Here is an 11,305-nt window from a genome sequence, read left to right as displayed (position 1 = left end):
CTGAGACTTGAGTGAGCAGTTTCTGGGAGGGCCATGAACAAAAGACACAGTCCTTGCAGTAGCTCCCTTTCTGCATGTACTCTGACCACTCAAGGTTCAGCCAGTTGTTTACTGTCTGGGACCCCTCACCAACTTAGAGCTATGTGCATGGGTCAATGTGAATGGGCGAGGCCAGCTAGCCTCCTTGGCAGCTCAAGGACAGAGCCTGGGCCACTGAGTCAGCTCCCAGTCAGTACAGGCGAAGCCAGCCAGCCTCCATAGCAGCTCAAAGACAAAGCCTGGGACCTGTTCAGGCCTGCCCAAAAATGATAACTGTAACCCCCAACCAGTAAAGTCAAAGATTACACACCTCACCCAAATCATCTGATGCAAAGGCTTCTATTACCCTGCTTGTGGTTTTCCCTTTAAAAACCCCTCACTCTGAGAGCTCAGGGATGTCCTCCTCCACCTGCTGTGTCGGAGTGCTGGACACAGACCAACCCCTGTGTGTTTTGCATCAGATATCGGCTCTGTGGTGGTCTTGCTCGGGGGTCTCCTGATGCAGGCACAACAGTGTCCCAGGCCTTTAGTCCCAGCACTTGGAAGGCAGAGGCAGGCAGATCTCTGTGAGTTCAAGACCAGCCTAGTATACAGAGTGAATTCCAGGACAAGCTCAGAAAAACCCTGTCTTGAAAAGATAAAAATCAGAAAACAAAACCCCCAAAAATGTGACGTCCATTCATTAAAATGACTTCTATAAAAACTCTGTATGTATAGCTATACTTTATGAATATTCATTAAGAGTCCCACACCTGTTTGTTTCTTGATCAAAGCCTCTTTCCTTTATCTAATAATAAATAATAAGCTGCATTTATTTCACTGATTTAAGGCTTTCATCCAAAAATTCGGCTATGGCCTCTTCGTCTGCTGATTGAAGCAGTCTCTGAATTAGCTGATCCAGACATTTCTCACCACGTAAAAATTCCTGATTAAAAAAAGAAAAAAAAAAAGATGGAGTTATTATTAAATCTGATGATATAGTGTGAATCTCGGGTGTTTCCCAAAGGCCCATGTGGTAAATGCTAGGCCCTCAGCCTATTGCTATTGGAAAGTGGTAAAAAGTTAAACGAGGCGGGCCTAATGGAAGGTGTGCCCTGAATGGAAATGAAGGATGCCAATCTGTTCTCTCCGTTTTACTTCCGGGACATGAGGCAAATGGCTTCCTTTGCCTGCTGCTCCTGCCTCGATGTACTGACTGTGCTGTCACAGGTCCAAACAAGGGGCCAGGGAGTCCTGGTGTGGTACTCTGAGTGAGAACAGCCCCCACAGGCTTGTACACTTGGAATGTTTGGTTCCCAGTTGGGGGCTGTTTAAGACTAGGAGGTGTGGCCTTGGTGGAGGAGGCATGTCACTAGGGATGGGCTTTGAGGTTTCCAAAGCCTAAGCCAGGCCCAGTCTCTCCCTCTTTGTCTGCTTCCATCTCTCAGGTAAGGTGTAAGCTCTTAGCTAATGCCTGCCTGTAGCCATGCTCCCCACTACTGTGGTCATGGGCATATCCTTGGGAACTGTAAGGAAGCCCACAACTAAATGCTTTTCTACAGTTGCCTTCATCATGGTGTCTCTTCACAGCATTAGAACAGTAACTAAGACACATGAACTGAAACCTCTAAAACTGTGAGCTAAAATAATCTCTTCTATTTTTAAGTTGGTTTTCTCAGGTAACTGTTACATTGATGGGAAGCTGATTGACACACCTGATAATCAAAAATAAGAAAGGTATTGTCTATTTCTTTATAGTCTTTACATAGCAACAATGCTGGACACAGTGCTAATAGATGGAGAATCCCAGGTTTCAGTGTTTTGTTTTTGTTTTTGTTTTTTTTGTCTTAAGTAAAAAGTGAATCTAAAAGAACAAACAGAATTCTACTTCCTTTAATTGCTTAGGTTAGCATTTTACTTTGAAATCAATATTCTGTGACTTCAATCTTTCCAATGATTCCAGAGATAAGACAAAGAAAGCTGAATGAGCTTTTGAAATTGACCAGATGCCAGTCTTTAAAGACCCTTTGCTGAGTTTTTATGACACCAGACTCTGTTAGCACACTATCTTTGAGAGGAAATGTTCCTTGTGATCCTTCTATTAGTTAAAAAAGAGTGTGCTTGTGTTTTTTTTGTCTTAAATAAAAAAAAGAAGTCATATTCTTGTCCTGAAAACTAACCCTTTTCATTCATATTATACTATTTCCACAATGGCAGGCCTTCCAGAATCTGTGGCCACATTAGTGTGCACTGCTCCCTGCCAAATACTCCCTTTGTGGCTCTGAGAAAGCATCTCCCTGTTGAGGAATATTTGTTTACATTGTGAAGCTGTGTCTTTGTTAAGGTACCTTCTGATTAGTTCAAATAAAGACCTAACTGGCCAATATCCAGGCAGGAAGAGACTAGGCGGGACTTCTGGGCAGACAGAGGAAGTCAGAGGGATCAATCTAGGCTGAGGAAGACACCAGGGGAGACGGAACAAGTCGGACATACGGGACGGAGGAAAGGTAACCAAGCCATTTGATAGAACATAGATTAATAGAAACAGGTTAATTTAGCCTTAAGAATTAGTTAGAAAAAAGCCTAAGTTGCTGGGTGGTGGTTGCGCACATCTTTAATCCCAGCTCTCAGGAGGCAGAGGCCAGCCTGGTCTACACAGCAAGTTCCAGGACAAGCTCCAAACCTACACAGAGAAACCCTGTCTCGAAAAACAAAAACAAAAACAAAACAAAAAAAAAAAAAAAGGAAGAAAAAGAAAAAAGCCTAAGCTAAGGCTAACTTTGCATAATTAATAATAAGTTTCCATGTTATGAGCAGGCGACCCAAAGAAAAGTCTGACATTGGTACCCAATGTCTGGCCACGTATATCCACATAAGGCCTGAGAAAGCTTAAAAAAAAAAAAAAAAATGAACACAGAGGATGCAGCTTTCTGGCAACCACAGGTAGGCTTGGCATATAGAGGCACAGCTCCTTTATGAGGCTCTGCTGTGCAGCTGAGCACCTGAGCAGCCTACTGGGTACAAACACCTGCCACAGGCAGACACAACAAATTTCCAAAGCTAGGGCAGGTAAATGCGGCTCCAGGATTGTACCCACCAGCATGAGGCAAGGCTTTCAGGGAGCAGAACGGGGTGGAACCAGCCTTCAGAGCCTAGCAATTTAAAGTCTGGCTCACAAGGAACACTACAGATGAGCAAAAATCCAAGTGCAGACATACACACACACACACACACACACACACACACACACACACACACAAACCTTTACAAATATACAAATGCTTTAAAATGTGCTCAGGTAGGTGCTAAAGAAAGAAAAGGGTATAGACATTCTTGAAAAAAATTTAAAAATAAAGTCTTTAAAGAGATTAAAATTGCTTCTCGGCCTTTTGGCTAAGATCAAGTGTAAAGAGAGATTAAAGTAATATTAAAAAAAAAACACACATAAGGATGGGAAATATACATGGCATCTGGATCCTGTATGGTGTCTTGCTGATGTTTTTAAATGCTAATAAACAAAAACAATAGCTGCTGACACTGGATTATGGAAAATGCTAAGTTAAACCAACCTATGTATTTTAAGAATGCTTTATAACTTCAGAATGGAAGTCAAAAAATATGATGCATTGAGGGAAAGGTTTTTGGGGAACAAAAAGCTATGGATTACTTTAAAGTTAATAGAGACTAGATTTGATTGGAGGAGACCTCCTGAGGACCTTGGCTACAGACATGAAAGAAAAACAAAAAAAGACTAGAAGACAACTGCATATACTGATCCCTCAACACAGGGACATCCCTGAGACTGGAGGAGACATGGTAAATCCTGGTGGCTACACAGTCCTCATGACTTGTTATTACGTGCCATTCCCTCATATGGCCCATGCTTATGAGTATGGTTATACAGTCCAACCAGACTTATAAAGTTGAAAGATGCCTTTTACCTGCTCAAACGTAGAACAGAAAATCATCTTTAGCTGACTTGTATACACCCCACATTCCCTATTTGTGTTAATGCAGATATATATGTTATCTCTAAAATTTTGTGTGTTTTCAGAAAATAGGACCAAAAACCAATGAAAACAAGTAGCCCACCCATGTGATCCAGCCTCTCCAAATGCCTCTATTGCAGTTTCCTCAAAATTCTGCATCCAGAACAACTTCAAAGCTGCTAGCTGAGATGTTCTGACCTCATGCACTATTCCAGCCAGGACTTCAGACAAGCTCTGTATTTTCCCATCACACAGACACTAAATAAAAAATAATACAGCTAGCTCCCCCAGAACTTGACCATTGTCCCAATTTTCTCAGGGTCGCCTAGAGATGCTATCACTCACAGACAACAGGAAGCAGTCTAGAGAACATGATGCCCACATTCCCAAAAGGTGGTGTTTTGGGTCATTCAATGAATTATGGATGTTTATCATCATTTGGGAAGGGGGTTGGTTGCAAGTTGTTGGTCATAGTCATGGAGGAAACTGAATGAAGGAGATCAGAACCAGGGATCTCTTTCTGAAGGGAAAAAGGGAGGATACAGAAAAGAAATGATATGAAAAAGGGTAGAATATTGAATCTACTTTTAAATTTAAAAAGTAATTATATTAGTCTCAAATATTTTACATTGGTATAGATTTTTATATATTGATACAAATTTAAGGTTATTATTGTTAGAACATACTTTCTATATGTTTCTACTCTTAAGGTATTTTATATATTGATGCAAATTTAAGTTTCTTTTTGTTATACTGTATATATGTTTCTACTCTTTTTTTAAGGTATTACAGCTCATTTAAAAAAGTAATAATAATTAAGAAATACAGGTTAGCCTTTCTGGTGGTGATGACCTCCCTGTTAAAACATGCCTCTTGCAAAGGATCTCCTTCATCCCTCTCCTGTTGGAACCCCCTAGGTTTCCTAGTGGCTGTATCCAGCAGGACTGCATGGGAGGTTGACTGGACCACGAACATGGGTACCAGGTGTTTGTAAGGGTCTAACTAGCAAGGGGGAGGTCTTTTGCTCCACCACTGACATTGTTATAAATAGACCTTTGGAATAAAGTTCTGGGTCGGTGGATAAAGATCCAGGCCCTCTCTAGTCTATCCTGTGTTTTCTCAGTTTCTTGCCATTCTTATTTCTAAATAAGTCTCTTATCCCTCAATCCTCAAGAGTTCCTGGGGTAAATAAGTGTGGGGGCTTCATCTCCCATACTCTCCAGAAGAGGAAAAGAGGAAACACAAGAAAAAGCATCTGGTACAGAGCCCCAATTCCTACTTTATGGACATGAAATGCCCAGGATGCTATAAGATCACCACGGTCTTTAGCCATGCACAATCGGTAGTCTTCTGTGTCGGCTGCTCCACTGTCCTCTGTCAGCCCACAGGGTTTGGAAAAGCACACTGACAGAAGGATGCTCCCTCAGGAGGAAGCAGCACTGCAAACACCTGATCCAAGATGAGTGGGACCCATGCCAATAAACACATTTTGGATATATTTAAAAAAAAAAAAAGAAAGAAATACAGGTTAGTAGTCATCTATAATAAATCAAACCTGCTGTGGGATGTTTTGTATGTCAAATGTGTTGATCTGATTGGTTAAAATAAATAAAATGCTGTTTGGCCAGTGGCCAGGCAGGAAGTATAGGTGGGACAAGAGAGAAGAGAATTCTGGGAAGTACAGTCTGGGGTTGGGAGACCGCCAGCCGCCGCCATGAGAAGCAACATGTAATGACACCGGTAAGCCACAAGCCACGTGGCAAAGTATAGATGAACAGAAATGGGTTAATTTAAGATAGAAGAAGTGGATAACAAGAAGCCTGCCATGGCCATACAGTTTGTAAGCAATATAAGTTTCTGTGTGCTTTCTTGGTTGGGTCTGAGCGACTGTGGGACTGGCGGGTAAGAGAGATTTGTCCTGACTGGGCCAGGCAGGAAAACTCTAACTACACAAACCTGTAGTCATGTTAGGTATGTGGGTATTTTTGTTTGTTTGTTTGTTTTGTTTTTTGTTTTGTTTGTTTGTTTGTTTTTTCGAGACAGGATTTCTCTGTGTAGCTTTGCACCTTTCCTGGAACTCATGTTGTAGACCAGGCTGGCCTTGAACTCACAGAGATCCGCCTGGCTCTGCCTCCCGAGTGCTGGGATTAAAGTCTTGTGCCACCACTGGCAGGTTATGTTTTTAATAAATAAATAGATGGTTTTTAAATACTTCAGAGGCCTACAGAATATGGCATTTAAAATGTTATAAGAACATTTATTAATTTATATTTTTATTTATTAGTATATATTAAATTTTAAATGTTATAATAACATAAGGCTTTTCATGACAGTAAGATACATCTGCTCTTGACAGCACCAATTTACTTCAAAAAGGGTGATGCTCATCAAAGAACCTCCATTTGGAGTTTGCTCTCAATGTGGCAAAGCTAGCCATTTGGGCAAGAAACTGCCCTTGCCATGACTGCTGACAGTGTGCTGTCTAAATTGGGCAAGAGGACACAAAAGAAAGTGACTGCTGAACTTTGCCAAGACAAGGCAGGAGGGCCCTTCAACATTCCTGCTTCACAGTGAAGTCTCTCAGACATACTAGGCCTGCAGGCTTCCAAAGATGGATGCCCCAACACTGCAGAAGAACCTTGGATGACTGTCCTGACAGCCAGATGTTTCTGTCATTTTCTATAGTTTTGGAAGTTGCTTGCTCTGTACTTCCTGCTTACTCAGGTAATATTATATCCTTCTCTGGTTTTTGATAGGGCTGAAGACAAGATAGTTATAGTTACAGTTTTCCTTGTTACCAAATTCAGAAAAGAAACTCAAAAAAGGTGTAAAGTGTATAGGGTTAAAAGACATAAAATCGTAAGTTGCTTAAGAAAAAGTTTTGAAGTCTAAAAAGATATTTTTAGGATGCTAATACAAGTTATGATAACAATGGTTTAGGTATAAAACTTTAGATTCATCAAGATAGAATAGATAACAGAGTCTTTTCTCCCAATATGTGAAATACAAATGGACATTGTAAATGTAATTCTTACCTGATAATTATTCTTATTGTATATAGTTTTAGTATGTTAGAGTTAAAACCTCTCCTTTTAATTTAGGCGAAAAGGGGGAAATGTTGTGGAATATTTGTTTATACTGTGAAGATGTGTCTTTGCCAAGGTACTTTCTGATTGGTTTAATAAAAAGCTAAATGGCCAATAGAGAAAGAGACTCAAAGGACCTGTTAACTGAAAAGGAAGGCAGCTGGAAAGCGCTGATTAGGAAGGAGACGTTTCAATTACTCTTTAAAAGAAATAGGTCTTCCCCAAGCAGCATGCATTTCAAATGGAGGGAGACAGAGAAATGAAGTACAACTAGAGCTCAGGGCAAGGGCAACAATCAAACTGACTGGAGTGCAGAGTAGGAGATAAGATTGGTATTAAAAATCCGCAGAACGTTAAGAACTAAATATTCCATGTTAGACTGTTATATAAATAAATAAGTTTCCATAAAATTGAGTTGAGTGTGGTGACAAACATAATTCTAACTACTCAGGAGGCGGAGGCAGGAGGATCAGGAACCCCAAGCCTAGCCTGGCCTGTATAGCGAGATACTGTCTACAGAGGAGCCACCCACTAAGGAACACTAAGATTACCAGGTGTTCTCACAGAATCCAGGAACTGCAGCACCTGGGCTGGCTGCTGCTTCCCTGGACTGAGACTGGGCCTACCATAAATAAATGTGGGCATTTACGTCATCAGGATACGTTCTTCTCATCTGTAGTCTTGCCTCCATCTTTTACTTGCCAAGCTGGGAAATGTGCCTCTGACCTCTTCTAAGCTTTTTATATGTCAGGTTTAGCCACCAAGAAGAGAGCACAGCTCTCTTTATCCCTAGTTTAGAATTCTTGGGAGGCACTCATTGGTGGCTGGGGCTTGTTTAGGTGCCTGAGCCAAACAAACCAATTGTTGTCAGGGTCATGATCATGCCCAGGCACAGCTGCTCCATTATGAGTTCTGTGGATGGAGTCAGAAGAAGCCTGAGTTCTCGAAAGGGGTGGAAAGCTGGGCAGAAGAGTCCCTAGATGCCCCGTCTCCTCCTTTCTACCCTTTCCACTCTGTCCACCAGCTGCTGCCCTGCAGCCAAGGTCCTTCCGCCTTTTCCAGTCTCTTCAATATCATTTCTAAGTTCCTCACCCATTGGTCTACTTGTTATCTTTCCTTCTGACCTGGTGGCGGTGTGGTTTTCACTTTTTGATTTTTGAGAAAGCCCTTGCTATCAAGCTGGCCTCAAAATTAATTGTCTCTCTTCCCACAGCCTCCTAAGTACTAAAAAAAACTGAAAAAGTTCGGCATAATTGGAACAATATTGCCAAATATGTTTGCTTTTATATTATGTCTTTCACCTAAGGAAAGAGAAGTTAACCTTCTCTCCCTCTACCAGGTATGGTGTCTCATTCTTGTAATTCAAGGAATCAGAAGTCTAAGGCAAAAGTTCCAGGCCAGCCTGGGCTACAGAGTGAGAGAGAACCTATCTACAACAAGCAAACAACAATAGTAAAAACTTTTTCTCATTTCATGGTCATATGCAAGACAGTTGTGTGCTACAAGATAACAGAGGAAGAGGCCTAAGATACACAGAACTCTAAAACATCAAAAACAGACATCTCTCTTGTAAAATCAAGACTTTAGTTTTGGGGACTGTGGGTTTGAATATAATTGGCTCCCATAAGCTCATAGGGAATGACACTATTAGGAGGTGTGGCTTTGTTGCAATAGGTATGGCCTTGTTGGAGGAAGTGTGTCACTGCGGGGGTGGGCTTTGAGATGGCATATATGCTCAAACCACGCCCAGTGTCCCAGACCACTTTCTGTTGCTTGTAAGATGGAAGACTCTCAGCTACCTCTCCAGCACCATGTCTGCCTGAATGCCGCTATGCCTCACCATGACGATAATGGATAGACCTCTGACACTGTAAGCTCCCACCTCAGTTAAATGTTTTCCTCATAACAGTGGCCATGGTCTTGGTGTCTCTTCATGGCAAGAGAAATCCTAACTCAGACAGGTACAAAGTGGACAGACCAGGATTAATAAGCTAGGTATCCCATGAACCAGGGAAAAGGGGCTCGGCTTTTTCACATAGTCCTTTATGGAAATTTTTGCGCCAGTGGCAGCACAGGAAAAGTTTTACTGAACTTCTTTATTAATGTATTAATGTTAGTAGTCCTAGCAAGAAGGATTTTAGCTAATGGCGCTCAAGAAATGTTGACAGGATGTTTTCTCCAACATCTTGGCTATACCTACATCAAAAGAATATGTATTAGTTGGGTGTGACAGTGCATGCCTTTATTCCTAGCATTTAGAGGCAGAGGCAGGTGGATCTCTGTTTGAGGCTTAGCTTGGTCTACATAGTGAGTTCTAGGCCAACCAGGGCTACATAGTGAGACTGCTGTCAAAATAAGAGCAAATTAAAAAAAAAATCAACTAACTCTCTCTCTCTCTCTCTCTCTCTCTCTCTCTCTCTCTCACTCACTCACACATTGTAGTAGGTCTAACTCTACGATGCTCCTAGTGTATTCACCATATATAATTCTTTCTTACAGATGGAACCTGTGACAATGAAGAAACAGGACTTCTGTAACCAGGTAACTAATAAGGTAACCTTGAGTTAATAAAAGACAATGTCACCCTAGTGGGTTTCACCTAGTCAGATGTACCCTTAAAAAGGCCTGCCCATTCCTATAAGAAAGGATTAAAAATGAGCAGAGGGTGTTTGGAGGAAGCCACTTGGGAAGCAATTTACAGCAACATTTAAGAGCTAAGAGCAGCTTACATGTGGCTGTGAGCAAGAGCATGCCAGTCCTGCAGCTTGGGACAATGAAAGAGGAAGGAGTGTTCAGAAAGTGAGTAGACAGCCACACTGCCTCTGTTCCAGCCTTGTGAGATCCCAGGCGGAGAACAGCTCAGATGTGCCTGGACTTCCGACCTTCAGAAGTCTAAGAAGGTGGTGGTGGTGGTGGTGAGGAATGATGATGGATGATGATATGTCTCACCAAGTGGTAGAGCATTTATCCAGCATGTGTGGGACACTGGGTTCGACTTCTAGCATCACAAAAACTTCATAACAAAGGTTTTGTTTTAAGCTGCTAACTTTGTGGCAATTACTAATAAATACATGTATATTTGTTATATAATAATACAATGTGATGGCATAACAAAGGATGTATTACGGTTCTTTGTTTTGGTGTATGTGTGTTTATGAGTAATCAAAGGATAACTTGCATGAGTTGGTTCTCACCTTCCACGTGAATCCTGCGAACGTGCTCTTAACCAGTGGGCCAGGCCTCCAGCCTGATTATACTTTCTAACAAAGCAAAGTACCAAAAGCATAGTCAGCAATATTACCTTAATGTCCCGAGCTTCAAATGCTATCCTGTGGTCAGTGACTCTGTCCTGGGTGAAATTATATGTCCGGATTCTCTCTGACTGTGCTCTTGTCCCCACCTGTCCCGTGACAAAAAGGAATTCATAGTTTCAATTTTAGAATTAAAAATTATGGTATTTATTAAATCTTAATAAATTCCTTACATATGACTTTCCTGTTTGAAGGGCTTAAAGTATCTACTAAAAACCCCTATATTCATAGACCAAGACAAGAACAGGCAGAAGAAAATCTGAAGACTGTGGGTTTGGGGCTGGGGAAGCAGCTGTCTATCTGTATATATATATATATGTGTGTGTGCGTATGTATGTATATCTGTATGAAGGTATCGGGTACCCTAGAACTGGGGTTACAGGCAGTTGTAAGCTGCCATGTGGTTGCTGAGAATTGAACCTGGGTCCTCTGGAAGAACAGCCAGTGCTCTTAATCACTGAGCCATCTCTCCAGGCCCTGTGGATCCTTTTTGTCTGCTAAGAGCACACACTTGAACTCAGCATTCAATATACCTCTTAACATGGACAGGCTTCCCAGCATCATTTCTGAGAATCACGTGAACCTTTCCAATGCCATTTGTTACATCATATTCAGTGTTGTCTAGCTTATCATATTAAGGGATGCCCTTCCCTACCACTCCCCTCCTGCCCCGCCCAGAAACTGGAATATGTTCTGACTCCTTGAGCTTACAGCTTGGCATCTCCGCAGACCACCCCAATGGTTCCCTGACTGCTCCTGTGCTGCTCCACAGTACTACCAATTGCTTTCACTTCCTAAGATTAAAGAAACACATTTCTGTCTCTTTCCTTCATTCTCTCCCACTGCCCCAGCTCTCTTGTCCACTCTTCGGACAGACTCTCACTGTACAGCACAGGCTGAT

The 11,305-nt window shown here is 41.8% G+C and overlaps 2 protein-coding genes across 3 annotated transcripts in view; one reads left to right on the top strand and one right to left on the bottom strand.

Annotated features, from left to right (window-relative positions):
- Positions 1 to 679: 679 nt before the first annotated feature.
- Mtrf1 (mitochondrial translation release factor 1) overlaps positions 680 to 11,305 on the bottom strand; it is a 28,338-nt gene continuing 17,712 nt past the window's right edge. For both annotated transcript variants that reach the window (XM_036199367.1, XM_036199368.1), the window contains exons 10-11: positions 10,395 to 10,493; positions 680 to 964 (exon numbers count right to left, since the gene is read on the bottom strand). In XM_036199367.1, coding sequence (XP_036055260.1) covers positions 851 to 964; positions 10,395 to 10,493 — 213 coding nt within the window. In that variant the 3' untranslated portion in view covers positions 680 to 850. The remainder of the gene's footprint in view (positions 965 to 10,394; positions 10,494 to 11,305) is intronic.
- LOC118591237 (40S ribosomal protein S27-like) lies at positions 4,831 to 5,415 on the top strand. Its single transcript, XM_036199369.1, has 3 exons — positions 4,831 to 4,909; position 5,003; positions 5,231 to 5,415. The coding sequence occupies exons 1-3, from the start codon at positions 4,874 to 4,876 to the stop codon at positions 5,413 to 5,415; spliced, it is 222 nt and encodes a 73-aa protein (XP_036055262.1). The 5' UTR covers positions 4,831 to 4,873.

Source organism: Onychomys torridus, chromosome 9 (assembly GCF_903995425.1).
Source record: "Onychomys torridus chromosome 9, mOncTor1.1, whole genome shotgun sequence".
Lineage (NCBI taxonomy): Eukaryota > Metazoa > Chordata > Mammalia > Rodentia > Cricetidae > Onychomys > Onychomys torridus.
Note: the sequence above shows the minus strand (reverse complement) of the source record. Positions and strands in the feature narration are given on the sequence as shown.

Coding starts and splice junctions, on each gene's coding strand:
- LOC118591237 (XM_036199369.1), top strand. CDS start 4,874: ATGCCTCTTGCAAAGGATCTCCTTCATCCCTCTCCT.